This window comes from Primulina tabacum, chromosome 5 (genome assembly GCF_025594145.1).
Source record: "Primulina tabacum isolate GXHZ01 chromosome 5, ASM2559414v2, whole genome shotgun sequence".
NCBI lineage: Eukaryota > Viridiplantae > Streptophyta > Magnoliopsida > Lamiales > Gesneriaceae > Primulina > Primulina tabacum.
This window is the reverse complement of record NC_134554.1, coordinates 23,236,088-23,255,695: the sequence shown is the minus strand read 5'-3', so window position 1 is coordinate 23,255,695 and position 19,608 is coordinate 23,236,088. Positions and strand designations below refer to the sequence as shown.

At 33.2% G+C, this 19,608-nt stretch overlaps 1 protein-coding gene across 1 annotated transcript; it reads right to left on the bottom strand.

Moving 5' to 3' along the window:
* Positions 1-12,475: 12,475 nt before the first annotated feature.
* On the bottom strand, positions 12,476-17,984 carry LOC142547326 (uncharacterized protein At4g37920). The gene is made up of 6 exons (XM_075655576.1): positions 17,674-17,984; positions 16,605-17,017; positions 14,639-14,807; positions 13,742-13,986; positions 13,219-13,406; positions 12,476-13,045 (listed from the first exon to the last, which is right to left on the bottom strand). Exons 2-6 carry the CDS (start codon positions 16,842-16,844, stop codon positions 12,886-12,888), a joined length of 1,002 nt encoding a protein of 333 aa, XP_075511691.1. The 5' UTR covers positions 16,845-17,017; positions 17,674-17,984; the 3' UTR covers positions 12,476-12,885.
* Positions 17,985-19,608: the final 1,624 nt, after the last annotated feature.

Sequence of the window (19,608 nt, the reverse complement as noted above, 5' to 3'; positions counted from 1 at the left end):
TTGAATTCTCATACGCGTCATTTCTGAGTTCATCAAGTTCATTAAGTTGCAATTTGCGCAATTTGTTGCAATTATCCATGCTTGAAATAAAAGTTTTGATCGCCCAATAAGCTTTATGTTCCAATTCCACATGCAAATGACAATGTTTTCCGTAAACCAACCTATAGGGAGACATATTCAATGATGTTTTAAAAGCTGTTCTATATGCCTAAAGTGCATCATTAAGTCGCAGAAACTAATCTTTTCTATTTAGGTTAACAGTTTTTTCCAAAATTTGCTTTATCTCCCTATTAGCTAATTCAACCTGTCCATTTGTTTGAGGATGATAAGGAGTAGTTACTTTGTGAGTAATATTATATTTTTTCATTAATGAAGCAACTGGCTTATTAACAAAGTGAATTCCCCCATCACTTATTATGGCTCGAGGAATTCCAAATCTACTAAAAATATTTTCTTTCAAAAATTTGATGACGATTTTATGATCATTTGTTCGACATGGAATTACCTCTATCCATTTGGAAACATAATCAACTGCAACTAAAATATACAAGTATCCAAACGACGGTGAAAAAGGTCCCATAAAATCAATTTCCCAACAGTCAAAGATTTAAATTTCAATGATATGATTCAAAGGCATCATGTTTCTTTTTGAAATCGCACCCAATTTTTGAAAATTTTCATAGATCTTACAGATTTTGTGGGTGCCTTTAAACAAAGTGGGCCAATAAAATCAACACTGCAAGATTTTTGCAGCCGTTTTCTTTGAAGAAAAATGTCCTCCGCATGCTTCCGAATGACAAAATTTAATGACACTACTTACCTCATTGTCGGGTATGCAACGTCGAAAAATTTGATCTGGACAATACTTGAACAGATACGGATCATCCCAATAAAATTTTTTTACCTCATTCAAAAATTTTCTTTTATCTTGGGAACTCCATTGTGCTGGCATTATTCCTGTCACAAGAAAATTTACTATGTTAGCAAACCAAGGTGTAGTAGTAACTGAAAATAGATGTTCATCAGGAAAATTATCGTTAATTGGTGTCATTTCACAAGATGATCCTGTTACTAGTCTCGATAAATGATCGGCTACGACATTCTCGATTCCTTTTTTATCTTTGATCACAATGTCAAATTCTTGGAGCAACAAAATCTATCGTATCAGTCGTGGCTTTGCATCCTGTTTGGTCAACAAATATCTAATAGCAGAATGATCAGTAAACACAACAGTTATTGATCCAATCAAATAAGAACGAAATTTATATAATGTAAATATTACAGTAAGTAGTTCTTTTTCAGTTGTGGAGTAATTCATTTGAGCATTGTTTAAAGTTCTACTTGCATAATATATCACATAAGGCTTACCGTTTCTTCTTTGACCCAATACTGCACCGACTGCATAATCACTCGCCTCGCACATGATTTCAAATGGTAAAGACCAATCAGGAGGTTGCATGATAGGAGCTGATGTTAAATGTCGAATGATTTTATCAAAAGCATTTTGACATTCTTGAGTCCACTAAAATGCAGTGTCTTTTGTTAAGAGGTTACAAATGGGTTTAGAGATTGAACTAAAGTTCTTTATAAAACTCTTATAAAATCCAGCATGTCCCAAAAATGAGCGAATTTCTTTAATGATTTTTGGAGGGGGTAAATTGACAATGACATCAACTTTGGCTTTATCAACTTCAATTCCATGAGATGACACAACATGTCCCAAAACAATCCCAGAAGTAATCATGTAATGACATTTTTCCCAATTTAAAATAAGACCTTTTTCCTCGCATCTTTTTAAAACTTTTTCCAAATTTTCAAGACAATTATCAAATGTATTCCCAAAAACAGTTAGATCATCCATGAAAATCTCCAAACAATTTTCAACCATGTCGCTAAAAATGCTTAGCATACATCTTTGAAATGTTGCTGGGGCATTGCATAATCCAAATAGCATCTTTCTGAATGCAAATGTTCAAAAAGCACATGTGAATGTAGTTTTATCTTGATCTTCGATGCAATGGGAATTTGATAATAGCCTGAATATCCAGCAAGAAAATAGTAGTAGGGATGACCTGCTACTCTTTCTAAAATTTGATCCAAAAATGGTAATGGAAAATGATTTTTTCTAGTGGTGTCGTTTAATTTTCTATAATCAATACACATCCGCCAACTAGATGGGACTCGACTTGTTAACAATTCACCTTTTTCATTTTTTATCACTGTGATGCCTGATTTTTTTGGAACTACTTGTGTTGGGCTTACCCACTTAATATCAGAAATAGGGTAGATAATCCCAACATCAAGTAGTTTGAGAACTTCAGTTTTCACAACATCTTTCATGTGTGAATTTAACCTCCTTTGTGGTTGTTGAGATGTTTTAGCATTTTCTTCTAAATGAATTTTGTGAGTGCAAATTAGTGGATTAATGTCCTTGAGATCTTTTAGTGTCCAACCAATTGCATTTTTATGTCTTTTAAGCATGTCAACTAATTTACCTTCTTGATCACTTGCTAGTTTGGAAGAAATTATCACCGGATATGTTTTATCTTCTCCAAGAAATGCATACTTCAATTCTTCTGGCAAGGGTTTTAACTCCAATATGGGCGGTTCGTCTTTGTTCTCATATTTTGCCTCAAATTCTTTCTCTGATCTTTGTAACGAGTGATACCTGATAAAATCATCAAGATCAATTTCAATTTTTTCTTTAACAGTTTCAATTGAAAAAATATCTAATTGGTCACGAGTACTCCCTTCATAAATGTTTTCTTCCACAAGAGTTTCAATAAGATTTTCATCTTCAATTTCATCTCCTTTGTCATGTGGTTGCTTACAAAGATTAAAAACATTAAGCTCCAATGTCATGTTACCAAATGACAACTTCATTATTCCATTCCTGCAATTTATAAGAGTATTAGAAGTTACTAAAAATGGACTACCCAAAATTACAGGAATTGCATTACAAGCTTCGATAGGTTGTGTATCTAAAACAATGAAATCGACATGATATACAAAGTTATCAACTTGGACCAACACTTCTTCTACCATACCTCTTGGCACTTTAACAGATCTATCGGCAACTAAAAGTGTTACCGAAGTAGGTTTTAACTCGCCTAGATGAGTTCTTGATAAAATGAATATCGAAGTAAATTCACACTAGATCCAAGATCAAGCAAGACTTTTTTAATCTTTCGTTCTCCAATAATACATGAAATAGTAGGACAACCAGGGTCTTTGTATTTCAAAGTATTATTATTTTGAATGATTGCACTTACTTGTTCGGCTAAAAATGCTTTTTTTTCACATTCAATTTTCTTTTCACAGTGCATAAGTCTTTCAAAAATTTGACATATGATGGTACCTACTTTATTGCATCTAATAAAGGAATATTAACTTTTATTTGTTTAAAAATATCATATATATCAGAATTCAAATTTGATTTTTTTGTATTTTTCAATGCATGAGGGAATGGTGGTGACACTGTCTGTTGATCCTCCTCTTCGCAAGTTATGGGTTCCACTTCCTTACCCTTTGGAGTTGATTTATTATCATCTTCACAAGGTTAAAGAATGGATTTTTCCACAACCTTTCCACTACGAAGGGTAATAACAGATTTTACCTGATTCATTGGTTGAGTTCCAGAAGTTCCAGTTTGTTAATGATCCTTGGGATTAGGCTGTGATTGTGAATGAAATTTACCTTTTTCATGAACATTAAGTGCAGATGCAAATTTAGCAAAAGTATCTTTCAAATCTGTCATGGTTTGAGCAGTTTGAGTATTGATAGACTCTTGCTTTGCAATAAAAGAATTCAATATATCTTTCAAGTTCCTTTTAGGTGGAGGAACATAAGGTGCATAATTTTGAAAATTTTGTTGATTTTGGAAATGTGGTTGTGAAAATTGTGCAGCATTATCATTCCTCCAACTAAAATTTGGATGATTTCGCCAACCTGGATTGTAATTTTGAGAAAATGGTTCAAAATTTGGCCTTTTGAAATTGTTCAAAACATTGACTTGTTCATGGAGACATTCTTTAAAAGAGGGCAAAGTGGGACAATCTTTTGTAGAATGATCACTTGTATCACAGATGTGACACGAAATTTCTTGAACATAATTTAATTGACCATTCTTTTTCAATTCAAGTGCCTCAACTTTTCTTAGTCAAAGAGGTAAATCTAGCTTGGAGATCATGTTCATCTTTGAGGGTGTACATACCTCTACCAGAAGTGGGAGATTGAATCTTGTTTGATGGTTCGATTGTACATATAGTGTCTCAATTCTGAGCATTTTCAGCTAATGAGTCGAGATACTCGATTGTCTCGTTTGGATCTTTATCTTCAAATGTTCCATTACACATGAATTCAACAATTTGCCTATCTTTAGGTGGTAAACCTTCATAAAACTGAGAAACAACTCTCCAAATTTCAAAACCATGATGTGGAAAAAGATTAAGCAATTCTTTGTATCTATCCCAATACTGATAAAAAGTTTCTCCTTGTTTTTGAGTGAAAGTGAGGATTTGCCGTTTGAAAGAATTTGTTCTATGAGATGGAAAAAACTTTTTCAAAAATTGTTGTTGCAATTCATCCCAAGTTCGAATGGATCCCGATCTAAGATTTTGTAGCCAAGTTTTAGCTTTATCTTTTAAAGAAAAAGGAAAAAGCTTAAGTCGAATGGTGTTCATGCTACAATTTAGATCATTATATGTGTTGCACACTTCTTCAAACTCGCGTAAATGCATGTATGGATTTTCAGAATCTTAGCGATGAAAGTTGGGTAAAAGTTGGATAATATCAGGCTTAAAATTAAAATGAGATGCATCAGGGGGAAAAACTAGACATGAAGGTGCACTAGTACGTGTAGGATTCTTGTGATCTCTAAGTGTTCTTCGTCTATCATGATCATGTTGAGATTGAATTTCATCTTCATTTTCTTGGATGGGTTCTTCCGCCATGTTTTGTAAAAATAAAGGGTTATTTCGAATGAGTCGACCACTAAGTGTACGTGACCAAATGCTCATGCAAATGCAAAAGAAAAACACACAAAAGTAATAAAAATTCAAAGAAAGAAAAACAAACTATAAACAAAATAAAATAGACTTGAAATTAAATTATACTTCCCCGGCAACGGCGCCAAAAACTTGATGCGACTTTGATTGTTGCACTCCCAAGAGCAGATTGTCCACAAGTAGTATAATTCGGTGAGTCCAAATATCGTATCCACGGGAAAGCTAAGATAATTAAAAGTCCACTACAATGTCTTTTTGGTTTTTTTTTGTTTTTCGTTTAATTGTTTGAATCTTTAATTGGTAATTTTTAATTGTTCAAATTTTAATTTAAATAGTTGAGATTAAAGGATCCACTCATTGGTATTTTAATAAAGTTAACATTAATGAACATTATTGAAATCCACTTAATAAAATAGTTCCAATATATTAAATAATCATATTTATATTATGTTATATATTATTATCTTATAAGTATATATACCAAAACTTATAAATGTTGTCAAGTATTTATTTTGCTATATATATATATATATATATATATATATGTATATATATATATTTGTAAACACTAAATCAAGGTTCCCACTTTAAATTGCTGGTAAAATAAAAATAACATTTAAATGATACCAAGAAATTAATATTAAGATATATTCATATATAATAAATCAAGGCATCCACTTTAAATGGTTGGTAATACCAAACTAACATTTAAATGGTTCCAAGAATTTAGTGTAACATATAGCAACAATAAATCAAAACTCCCACTTATAAGTAGGGTATAATAATGCTTAAAGAAATAAATATAACATAAACAATAAATAATGATTAAATAATATAAAATATAGATTCTTACCTTTTAATAACCTTATTATCATGCCAAGAGTTTCACCTTTTCATCTCAACTTTGGGAAGTTAGCTACTCATTATTCAAAGTGTAAAACTTTGAATATGAAATTAACATGCTAATTATATTTAAATGAAGAAATAAAAGGAAAACAAAGAGAGAAATATTATGAACTCAAAGGTTAGTTCATAAAATGAGGGATATCTCAATACATTACAATGCACCCCTATTTATAGGCTAAATTTGAGGAGACAACCACAAATAAAAAATTTTTTACACAAAAGTTTTCATTGGTGTTCCAAGAAATTATATTTTAATACACATCACTTTTGAAAATCTTCTCATCCGAATTTTTTTTTCCACATAAAACAAAACATGTAGATAATTGAGTTATTTGAATTGTGGTAATTTTTTTTTCACCATTTGACCAAGTAATTTGAGAGATATGGTCAAAATACTAGAGCATGGTAAAACTGCCACTTCTTTGGTAACTTTATTTGTTGCTTAATTTGATCCCACTTTTGAGAAGATTTTTATCTCACGCTTGCCACCAATATTGTAGATATTAACATCAACTTTCTACATGTCCAATAATCATCTTAATCCCATTTGCAACGCCAAGTTTATTCTTGTTTTATCGAACCTGTAAAAATAGTAAAAACTTATAATTACACAACAACTTATATTTTATACAATTTATTATAAAACATAGAATATTTAAAATTTAATAAAACAAAAACTCTAAATTTATATTATAAAACATTAATTAATATACAATTTTTTATCTTTATCACAAATGATCCCTTGAAAATTCTAAAGCCTAATACAGCTATTGCTGTTAATGAAGGTGCACCACAAATGGTTGAAAAGCAAAGAAGTGAATGGACAAGCGAGGACAAGAAGAAAGCAAATTTAGACAATGTTGCTAAGGATATTTTTGACAAAACACTTGACAAGAATACCTTCAGCAAAATCAAAATGTGTTCCTACAACAAAAGAGATCTGGGAGAAACTCATCCAAATTTGTGAAGAAAATGAACAGACAAAGAAAAACAAGCTGTCTGTGGCAATGCAAAAGTTTGAAAATCTTAAGATGAAAGCTGGAGAAACTCTAAGAGAATTTGATGAGTGATTTGGCAGCTTAGTAAATGAACTAGCAGCTTTGGGAAAGGAACTTGGCAGTAGAGAAGTGGCACTCAAAGTGATGAGAGCTTTACCTAGGGAATGGGATGTTAAGACAATGGCTATGAGAGTCTCAAAAGATCTAAACAAGTTGGAGCTACACTTGTTTGCAGATTTGAAAGCTTATGAGTTTGAATTGGAAGTAAAAAGTGGAGAAGAGCCCTTGTCGAATCCATCTACCAAGGCTCTTGTAGCTACTGCTACTGTTACTGCTACTACTACTGCTACAGTTGTTTCAAGTGTATCACCAGCTGCTACTATTGAAAGTACATCTGACAAGACTGCTGAAACAAATCAGCAATGATGCAATGTCCCTATTCGTGAAGAAATTTTCAAGATTTATGAAGAAGAATCACCGAGCATACCAAAGTCCAAACCGAAACTTCAAAAAGGAATCACCACCTGGTGATATGGCATGCTTCAATTGTGGAAAAATTGGACATTTTATTGCTGACTGCCCGAAACCTAAGAAAGATGACCAAAAGAAGAAGGGGTACAAGCGAAATGATAAGAAATCTAGAAGAGACCGCAAAGCAATGATTGCTGAAGAAAGTAAATCCAAATGGGCAGATTCTAGCTCTGAGTCTTCTGACTCAGATGGCCATTCCAACGATAGTGATGAAGAAGAAATCAAGTGTCTCATGGCGAACACTGAATCAGCCTAGACATCTGGAGAGGTATTTGATTTTGATTCTGATGAATTTACATGAAATGATTTAGTTAAAGCATTGCATGATATGGCAGAAGAATATTCAAGACTTTCTCAGTCATTTGAGGAAGTTAAAACTGAAAATCAAAACTTTAAAGATCAAATCAGTAAGTTCACTTTCTTGCAAGAAAACAAATGCAGTGATCTAGAAATTGAGATAAGTAAATTGAGAACTGAGAATGACAGAGTAAATGCAGATTATCAGACGATGATGTCTGAATATCAGAAGCTATCGGTACTGGTGAATGCATGAAATAAGTCTTCTGTTTCATTAGAAAAGATACAAGAATTATAGAAGCAATCTGGAGACAGAAGTGATATCAGATTCAGTAATGATGAAAGCACTTCTGAAACAAGTACAAAGCCAAAATTGAATATGTGCAAAGGGAAATACATTCACTTTGTTAAATCCATTATGGTACATAAACCAGAAGCACCAACTGTTCAAATTGTATGGTTTGTAGACCAGACGAACAGAAGTAAACATTATGGTCTGGGTTACGTTGAAACTAAGAGTAGAGTCCATCAGAGTGTTGGATTCAGTAGAGGATTCAAATCAGGAGGACAATCCTCTGTGAAGGTTAGAAACTACCAGTACTATAATTGTAGACCAGTTCAGAAGAGATATAGACCAGACGATAAAAGCATAAGAGAATAACAACATCCTAAAATGCATTTTGTTAGAAATAACATTAATAGACCTTCAGTTGCACGCACCTCTGGGGATACCCGAAGTAAAAGATCACCTAAAATTGTACAAATATGGGTTCCTAAAGGACTGATAAGGCTTGGACCCAAATACATTGGGTACCAGTTACTAAAACTTGTGTTTGCAGGAACAGGAGAGGAAATCCGAGATAAGCAGCTCTACATGGTATCGGGACAGTGGATGTTCCAGAAATATGACTGGGCAAAAGAGTCTATTTTTAGAGATAATGAGTTGTAATGCACCAAATATAACTTTTGGGGATAACTCAAAAGATAAAACCGTGGGTAAGGATAAGATTATCCATGGTAATGTCACTATAAATGATGTGATCTTGGTTGAAAATCTCTGTTACAATTTCATCAGTATTAGTCAATTATGTGATAATGGATACTCAGTAGCTTTTCAGAAGCACACATGCTCAGTTAAAGATGCTAATGAGTCTATAGTCTTAACCGAAAAGAGAGAAGGCAACACTTACAAAGTATCATGGAACAAAGACCATGTTAATGTTCCTACATGTTTAGTTGCCTCCCTAAGTGATAAACATTGGTTATGGAACAAGAGATCGAATCATCTTAACTTCAAGTCAATCAATAATCTCAAGAAGCAGAATATAGTAGATGGTTTACCTGATATTAGTTTCGTTAAGAATCATGTATCTTCTGCATATCAACTTGGCAAACAAGTAAAATCTAACTTTAAGAATAAAGGTAGTAAATCAACATCAAGATGTTTGGAATTATTGCAAATGGACTTGTTTGGTCCAATCCCTATCATGAGCTTAGGGGGAATGAAATACACTCTTGTCGTTGTTGATGATTTTTCTAGATTTACTTGGGTAATATTTCTTGCTGGAAAAGATCAAACCAGTGGCCTCCTGATCAAGCTTCTGAAAAATATTCAAAATGAAAAATCAGTTTCTGTCATTAAAATGAGAAGTGATCGGGCACTGAATTTACTAACAAAATTCTTGAGTTATATTTGGATGAACAAGGTATTCATCATGAATATTCAGCTGCCAGAACGCCTCAACAAAATGGAGTAGCTGAGAGGAGAAACAGAACTCTTAAAGAAGCAGCTAGAACAATGCTAGCAGATGCAGACATCTCTCAGCGCTTCTGGGCAGAAGCAATCAACACAGCGTGTTATACACAAAACAGAACCATGATCAACAAGAGGCATAATCAAACTCCAGATGAGATATGAAAAGGGAATAAGCCTATATTTGAATAAGATCTTCATAATAAACTGCTTTTTCAATATCCGGGGTTGGATCGAAGCATTTTATTCCTCTTTTTTCATTTTCTGGACAATTAGTTGAAATATGACCTCTTGCTCCACATGTCCAGCAATTAAAATCTTTGAAACTTTCATTAGCTCGGGTATGAGCTCTTCTAAAAGTTTTATTTTTAGGTATTCTTCTTGTGCTTTGAAATGTACTCGATGCTTGGGATGATATCCTGCTTCTTGTTTGGTCCACTTCTTTGCCCCGATTTGTAAGATCTAGCCTTTTGTCTAGACCAAACTGTTCTTGGTTTCCTTGAACTTCTTCCACTTCTGGCATGAGGATGAGTTCTAAAACTTTTTCTCTTATGGCTTTGTGGTTTACTTCCAATAATTGTTGGAAGATCATTTTCCTTACAACACAAAGGAGTACGTTAGCTAATACCCCTTAAGCGTTTGTAATTCTTTTATAATGTTGTCATATGACACCATTCTGTTAATTTTTCTTTGAGAAAAGAGGTTCTTTAGTGCCAATAAATCTGGATTATCAGGGACATATTCACTTATTAGCATTTCTCTCCAGGGACTTGGCATCTTGGCAGAGAAAAGTTGCATTGCTAGATCTTCTTATACCCTTAAATTACACCTATATTTAGTGAATAACATAATATATTCATCCACTAAACATATATCATGTAATTCAAGACTATACAGAGCTTGAGTATATTTTTTTTCTTCTATGTATCTTGACTATTAAAATAGTTTATCCCTATAAATTGTTCTTTAAATAGGGTAGCCATTCTTTCGGCTATCTCATTTAGAGATTCTCCAGCTAGGACCGACTCTTTGGTTTCTAACGAAGTCATGTCCCAAGCAATCTTTATTGATCCCATAAGACTAATTTTCAATAGTTTAATGAATCATTCTCTATTGAGATCATGTGTTCTTACTACAATTCTCATAGAAGATGTCCAATCATCTATGAGATCTTCGCTGTTTTTGAAGTTTAATACATCAAGATTAAGCATAACTCCGTAAGAATGTATATGCTCTAAAACAGATTTCTCATAAGATGTTTGGTGCAAGGAAATTTGTCTTCTCCTTGACTTTGTTCCTGTTGGGTGCGATTCTCCACCAGTATAAAAGTATGGTTGGGATTATCTCATATTTATATTCTGAGATCCCACACTTTCTCTTGGTGGTTCCTGAGAAGATGACCGGGTTATGGCAGGTTGTTCACCCCCCGTTGTGTTCATTTTTACATCTACAACCTTGAGATTTGCAAAAAATTCTGCAAGGTCTTGGAGTTCCTCGAGACCAATCCTTTCTAACGTTGTCATCAGATTAATTTCTTTCCTGAAACTGTTTTAATTTGATTGATCATTTTTTCTTTAGTTAAAGATTTTGGCATTACTTTGGTCTTCCCTCTTTGGTGTAATAAGGGTTCAGTACTAAAGGATGGTGGTAACACTAGGTTTTGAATTCTTGTTCGAATATCCTTTAAGATTCCAAGAATTTCTTTCTGATTTTCAAGAATTTTCTCCACATTTTGTGGTATATAATACATCATATTGTCATAATTTTGTACTTTCTTTTGAATTTCTCTAAGATCTCCAAAGAGTTTAGAGGAATCTAGGACTATTTCTAGAAATCTGTTATTTTGAATCATAAGTTTACCTTAGGACTCTGATAAGTTCTCAAGTTTTCTTGATATCTAACATTGGTTAGATCATCTTGTTTCAAATATTCCAAATTTTTGGAATAAATTCTGCAAATAATCAATCTCGAACATGGGTTTCAATTTATATTTGAGAAATTCTCCTCTTCAAACATTTAGTTACTTGTGTAATAATAAATTTTTATGTTTGAAATAATTTTACTTGGGCTCTGATACCATTTCTCCCAGAAATTTCGATCATCAACATTATGAGGGTATTTTTGTCTTTTTAATGTTTTAGGGGAGTGAAAACAAAGTTTTTTAGGTGTATGGAATTAACATAAAATTGAATTTGAATATAGAAATTTATCTCCAATCTACCCTATAAAAAACACTATCCAAACCTAAGGAAATAAAGATAAATAATTCTTCCAAAAAAAAATAAATCAAAGGTTGTATACACACTTTGAGGCCCGAGTATTCCTCGAAGACAACCTATAATATTTTTATTAATTTGAGTCATATTTGAAGAAATATAAAAAAAACTAGGTTAGAAAAAATTTCCATTTCCCCTAGTTTTTATTCAATTTATTTCTCTTATACCCAAATTATCAACAAATCATGCTATTTCTATATCGAAATTTCGAAACATTTACACGTGTGAAATAAGATCATCTTATGATATGATACATGTAACATGATAATAGGGCGAGGTTGATTTCAACTTACCTTTCGGACATTGGTCCAAGGATATATTCATCTATATTTATTTTCACATGTAAAGTCCATGATTTTATTCTAATTCCGTGTAAAAATAATAAAAAGACTATATGATGCAAATAATAACCACCGAGATCCCAATACTACCTTCTTAATTGTATAATTCTAAAATAAATACTTATACTTCACGCACTTGTAAGTTGTAAGATAAATAAAAATATCTAAAGCAAACAAATCCAACAATTTTAGGCGATACAAGTCTATGACCTTTTTTGCCAAGCTTTTTGATATCTCAATAGTCGAGCATAACTACAAATTTTAGCTAATTAGGTAAAATACTATAGCAAGCTAATTTATTTGCTCCCATGAAAAGGGCCTTTTGTCCCAAAATATAAATGAGGTATCAGAATATTAGGCTTAACTATGAGAAAAATGAGCTAAACTTTAGAAGGCAGAGTAATAGAGAAAATATATATGCGGTGGACTAGTGTCGCATTGTACTTGTTATAATTTTGTCCAAGAACCATCAGCTGTGTACAGATAAATTTTGATTCCAATATCCTTTGTGACAATTTCTCGACGGATGAGCTGCAACTTCGTTATGGGGCAACGACAAAGGCAGTTCGTTACGACTAGCTAGCCTTCATATATAGAATATACAAGATATCATGTGTCCTGGTTCGACTTTGTATCAAGATTTCAACAAACAACCCAACATCCAGTAAACTCTTCATGATAAAAGACGTTATGGCTCGATATTTAATCCCATGAGTTCTTGAGGCATGTTTGGTGATCCGGGGTTCTATGAGAAACACCAGCAAATGTAAATAGAATTCACATGAAATTATCTTGGATAGTCTTGGTCAACTCTTCCATCTTTTGTACAATTGTCGGGTTCATCAAATCCCTTGCTTCCCTGATAAGAGTACCTTCTCTGCTAAAATGATATGCATCCACCACAGTTCTTATCCAGGTATGTAGCTGCTCCGGGGTCCTGTTAGAAACATGAAGCAGAAGTAAATGACTTGACAAAGCGATCAATCTTAAATGTTCAAATGTTCACGTAGTAGTAGTAACTCAGGTTGTTTGCTTCCTGGTGATGGGCTTAAAAATTAAGCTTCCTGCTAATGGGCTTAAAAATTAAGCAAGATTTTAGAGAATACATACGTGTAAAGGGAGTCTACGTCGTTCCCCTCGACTTCCTCTCCAGGGGTAAAAGCATCTTTTAGAGCACTAATGCACTCCTCCGGGTCTTGAATGGTAAGCAGATACTTCAGTATCCTTATTTCCTTCGGCATAAGCCTTTGAAGATTACCTCTTGCTGTTTTATATAAATGATATAATACATCTTTCACCTGAGAAAGGAGGAAGAAAATACTTATAATATGTAAAACAAGTAACGCCAAACACTTGTATCTTCCTCCAGAGTAGCTGAAGGCCTGAAGTAAAACAAAATCCACGTATAAAGCTCACCACTGTCGCTACATATTTAAATCAAAAACGAAATTCTAAGCCCCCGCACCCCCCCCCCCCCCCCCCCCCCCCCATTTAACTCATTACCACAAATAAAAGAACATTTGGCTAGGGGTTTCCAACTTTACTGGTTTCTCTAAAACTATTCATGCTCATAAAGCGACCTCCAAATTAAGGGAAAAAGGATTATGCATCTGTAAGGTGAAAAAACTTGTACCTCATCTTTCATCATATTTGATTCTTTGGCAGCTGACCAAGCTTTTGTAATCATAAGAACCAATGTGGAATCAAGTTGATTTTTCTCTGCCAAATTATCTATCTTCCGGCAAGCAGCATCTAAAGTTGGAGAATTAATTATATCCTCAAATTTTGTTTCTGCAGCAGTCAATGCTTCTAGACTTTCAGTTGCCGTGTCATAAGCTTGCACAGCAACTAAGCACCTATCAGCAATCTTCACTATAGCTGGACACCGAGAAAGAAAAATCTAATTATATGATCTATGAAAGATAAAAAAATAAAACACCACGGTTCAAGAGATATATTCTGCGAAAAATATGTGCATAACATGGGATACTAAAAGCCAATATATCAGCTTTCAATAATTTTGACACAATCAACAAACCATGTGGCCAAAGAAAGATGCAAATCATATCACAATACTGAAAAGGTAAAATATGATGAAGATATTTAGCTACAAATCCACCAGCTAATATATCGCAGCTTCATGGGTATCTTGAGTATTGAATTACAAACCAAAATCTTTCAACGGGAACACAACCCCACCCTGATCCAGGTAAAATAAAAGCAACGAAATCTTTTAACTAAAACCTAAGCGAGATTAGAAGATACAAAATAAAAGAAATTAGTTATTGGGGTTCTGATATGTGAAGCAATAGTCAATTTCTGCATTCTATGACATACTTATCGAAGCCAATTCTTATAAGTATAGTCATTCAAGGTCAAAGATATTGAAAAAGGATCTATCATAAACAAGGACATGCTCCCTCAATTTTGTATGAAATATTTATTTTGATAGGTTCCTTAATGGAAATTCAGTATAATATTGATGCCATAAAAAGAACAGGAGAGTATTCATAGCAACATGGTCTCACACCCTCTCGTTCGACTGGATTATCGTAAAATGATTCTGACACCGTATGTAGGTGAAGAAAAAATTCTTTGGTGAAGTCTTTCCGACGCCTGGCCACCATGTCACCAACATCAGATGAGGACTTTCTAATTTCATCAAGAAGCTTTTTATGCCTTAGGACATCTTCGTCAATCTGAAAACATGAGCGAAAGTTAATCAACAATAACAAAATCTCGATAAGAACAATGAAAAATATCACAAGAATAAATGACAGTATTCCTGATTGCAAATACATGCGTGAGAAATCTCAATGATACAATTTATTAGAGCATGAGCTAAGGTTCTTAGTGATTACTTAAAAAAAAAAGAATTGGAAAATTGTTCAAGACCGGAAATGAAGAAGGATTCTTAACATATCCTAAGCAATCAATTAGAAGCTTAATTGGTCAGACTACATTGCTGAATGTGCATGTAAGCACCAAATCAATAGTCAGAACCATTAGAAGTGTGCAATATTCATTAAAAAGCGTATCGAACCAGTACCAGTCATATTAAGCAATCCCGAGCCAAAGTTTGTCCCTGCCTCCTCCGAGACATGTTTGCTTGTTTTACTCTACATCTCCATCTCTCTTCAAATTTTTTTCCAAGTCTATCATTCTTCTCAAAACCAATGTTATAATTAGCTGTCGAAACGGCCATCTAGGCACCCCGGCCCTCAACCGCCCCGCCTATGCATGAGGCGGCTGTTTTAGGCGGTCCAAGCTATACGACGGTGGGCAGACGGTCGAGATTGATGGAGGCGGCGGGCAGGGGGTCCGGATGTGGCAGTCAACATTTTAAGTTGTAGTCGACATTTTTAAGTTGTAGTCAACAATTTTAAGAACCTAATCAAAATCAACTAATTTTAAAACACAAAATCCTAGTTATTTAAATCACATCTCACTTTTTTTTTGACTTTTAGTTCTCACTCCTTCTCACTATCAACAACTGAGCCCACCACACAAACTATTCGCCGCCGCCGCCCAGCGCCAGCAGCAAGAAGCTTAAGTTTGGGCATTGTATATTTATTATTTAACATATTTTATTATAATATTTTAGATTTTGTAATTTCAAAAATAAAATTTATTTTTTTCCTACTATTATTGATTTATTATGGAAGATTAATGTCGGAAAAGGATAAACAACCGGAGTTGGAATTTAAGCCAAAGTCTAGTTATGTTGTTTGGGAATATGGGGTGTTGGTGTTGTATAATAAAGAGAAAAGGGATTGGATCACATGCAAATTGTGTAAGAGGCATATTAAAATATGAGTTTATAGGATGAAACAAGCATGTCCTAAAACATCCGATGATGAGTTTATATATTTATTTGCACATTATCTAGATAATATTATATTGTATGAAGCTTCTTTATGTTTAAACATTATTAATTACACATCTTACATAAAAAAATGATGATTATTTGTGATTATATTGCATGATTATATATGATTATCTATAAAAAATTATTTAAAAATTCAACCGCCGAGACGGTGACCGCCCCGCCACCGCCTCCCGCCATTTACAACATTGCTCCAAACTGAATTCAATATAACTCTAAACCATTTCTTGTTAATTCAAATGTCTAACATCCACAAGTCAAGGAGAGCAGACTCCAGCAGCGCATGAAGAGCCAAAACTCAGAACTTCGTGAAACCTCGACTTCCAGTGCCAGTGGATGGCCCTTTTCTCTATTGTTTCATGGATTTCCACTAGTCCTTGTACTTCTATAAACTTATGTTATTAAACTCACATGTAAGCCCATACAGACGCTCAGGTTTATACAAAACCTATCTCATAAAACGATAGAGGCATAAACATTATAGATATAAGAGAAGTACCATTTATACCCACCAATCCGTAACAAGATATAAAAAAGAAAGGAAAGGCAATTAAAAAGTCTGCCGGTTCATTAACTAATTCTAGAATAGAAAAGGGAAAATGCTCAATACCTCTCTCAACTTTCTTGCAAGACGCAGCAGCTTGTGTTTCATTTCAGGATTATTTTCACTATCTGCTCGGTCCTGACATTGCTTATAGAAGTAAGGTTGTATATTGCTCCACTCTTTGCTAAAAATTAGCAATCTTCTCCAATCGGTTGGAGTTGGCTTGTCGACCATAAAAACTCCTATTAGTTTATCACATATGCGCACCATTTTATGTTCACCCAATCCTTCACTAGCAACATTCATACTGATAGATTCTTCATTGTTTTCCTCCACATAATTCTTAGTTGTAGGATTGGGTACTCTATTAAGTGGAATATCTTCTTCAGCAGATTCAATTGTCACAGATTTTGTATCACCAACACAAGCCGGTAAAAAAAAAGTGTGCCGCCCAATGGTCTCAAGTGATGAGAGGTGACCTGCATTTACATCGAGTGATTTCGTAAATTTTCAAATAATATATAATTAAATCACAATAAATTAGCAAAAACTTGTAAATCAAACAAAAGAGGAATTAATCCTTGTAAACATCATGAGAAAAAGTACCTCAATGAGCATTTCTTGTAGTATCACACAAGTAAAAAAGCAGAAAAATAAACGACTACAGCAATATCAAATTTGGATAACTGAAAACTTTCAATATGGATGAGAGAGAATAGGGAAAACTGAAAAGAAATATTTCAAGGATCCAATTGACCACACATATACATAAAGATAATCCACGCGACAAAACATCAGGTCATTAATTAAAAAAAAACATAGCAAAAAGTTCTCTCAATAGTCCAGAAACTGTATGAGCATTTAGCAGAATCAAGAGTCTACCAAAATACGAAAAACTTAAGCCAGTGGTCGGCACAACTTAAATTTTTTTAATCCTTATAATAGCCCAATCTCTATGCTAATAGCTTGTTTGTTTATGCAGCAGAAAAATTATTCCTCATTAATCTGCAACTCGCGGTATATGGGGATGGGACCTTGACTCCAATCCCGTCCCATCCCAGTTATAGTGTCAAGTATCTGCCCCAAACACTTTGTTCAACCTGACTCAACACAGAACAAACAATCTCGCACATACCTGTGGATTTAGAAGTCAAAATGGGAGAAGATAATCTTAGAATTGAAGTTCTGTAAAGACACGGGTAGAAGTTTTTGAAATAGTAGCGGGAGGTCGTGGTGAAAGGGCGCAACAGCTTATCTTTAGAGGAAAAGAAGAAGAAGCGGCCATTTCAGTGCCGGCAGCCACACTTGGATATATGCAGATTACGACGGCGTGGTCGGAGAAAATGGGAGGTTGCCGCCTTGAAGAGCGGCGGTTATCAATGGGATGAAGCTAGATAGATATACGAGCCTGACGAGAGGGGGGTGGGAAAAGAGGGAATCGGAGTCTCTTTTACACGATAATTAGAAAGAAGTGAGGTATAATTTCTTTTAATTTGTCCATAATAATAAAATTCAAATTGTAAAATTTTTGCTCAAACTCCACTTAGATTGAAAATTCTAACTCCAGATCCCAAAACCTAAAATTTCATCTCAAAATCGACACTAATAAAAATCTCTACCAAAACCCGAAAAATACACCCGAAACTCAACTCAAACTCGATCATCAACTCAAACTCGATCATTTCAAAACTCAAAGTGAGGCTTCATCAAATGTCAAATATATTTCATAATTCCACCTAAGACTTCACCCAAACTCGACTCATTTCAAAATTCTACCAAAAAAATCAACCCAAATATGAAAAACATCACCCAAATATGAAAACTCAACCCAAACTGAAAAATTAGACTCAAATTAACTTAAATTGTTTGACGATTTTTAACTTATTTTTTTATTTCATTTCTTCAAAATATCCTTATATATATATCTTCTTAAATCCTCGTTTTATCTTCAATTCTTTAATACACCAATTTGTAAGTTTGCTTTTTATAAAATTTAAAATACGGTTTCAAACAATATTTTTTTAAGATATAAAAACAATATTGTTAATATTTTATTAAGTCAATTATTAAATACACTATTTTAATAAACATTTTATGTACACACATTAAAATTAATATTAAATATTTTTTCTCCAAAAAACATAAATTTTTCTAATATGAACATAAAATACATTTATTTTTTAATATTATATATAAAATTATTTTCATATATATAACTATATATATAATTATATACATATAACTACTTACCTTAACTTTATCATATTTTTTAGTGATTTTGACAATAAAAACATCATATAATATCAAACGCATTATCATCTTTAAGTTGTTTAAAATAAGTTTATTCAAAGACTTTAACAACTTATTTTTAAAATACGACTTCACAGCTTATAAGCTCCTAAAATAACTTATAAAATGTACGAACTTATAAGTTGTTTTCAAATAACTTTATTCAAACATATTCTTAAACAACTAACATAATCGAAATTATCAACCAAAACCTAAATATATACAAGATAATACACGTCTCTGTTCTTTTTATTAGGTTTCGACACGTTTGATTAAAAAAATATATTATATAAATAAAAACGATTTTAATCAATATTTTTATGAATTAATATCGGGTATATATCGCATCATCGAGCCAATTCGCTTCAATTGATTAATTCGTTTAAATAGATATTTCCTCCTATCAGGGAACTTATTTTAGTATGAAAAAAGAAAAACTTTATTAACTTTGAATATGGTCGTTGGAATTAAGGTTCAAACAGATTTGTAATTGGATTAGGAGTATTTCCATTTTTTTAAAGGAAAATAGCATCCAATGATACAAAATCTGAAAGCCAATGTGGAAAGCCACCATTAGTAAAATCTAATAGTGAAGAAGATAAAAGAGCTTTCCGAGCTAGAAGATTAGCTATTCCACTAGTCGTCCATCGCATACGCGATAGCGAAATGAAAGTATATGACTCCAAAAGCTCATGTATTTATTCCGCTATTGTGCCATTCAAGATGAGGTCCTCCGCATGATTTTGGACAGCTCTAATTACCTGGCTAGAATCCGAGTAAA

What these genes read in the sequence shown, in the direction of transcription:
- LOC142547326 (XM_075655576.1), bottom strand. Translation starts at nt 16,844, where the DNA reads ATGAATGTTGCTAGTGAAGGATTGGGTGAACATAAAATGGTGCGCATA. An exon ending in TTGCAAGAAAGTTGAGAGAG is followed by an intron (nt 14,808 to 16,604) that starts GTATTGAGCATT and finishes TCATGTTTTCAG; the next exon opens with ATTGACGAAGATGTCCTAAG. An exon ending in TAATCCAGTCGAACGAGAGG is followed by an intron (nt 13,987 to 14,638) that starts GTGTGAGACCAT and finishes CTCGGTGTCCAG; the next exon opens with CTATAGTGAAGATTGCTGAT.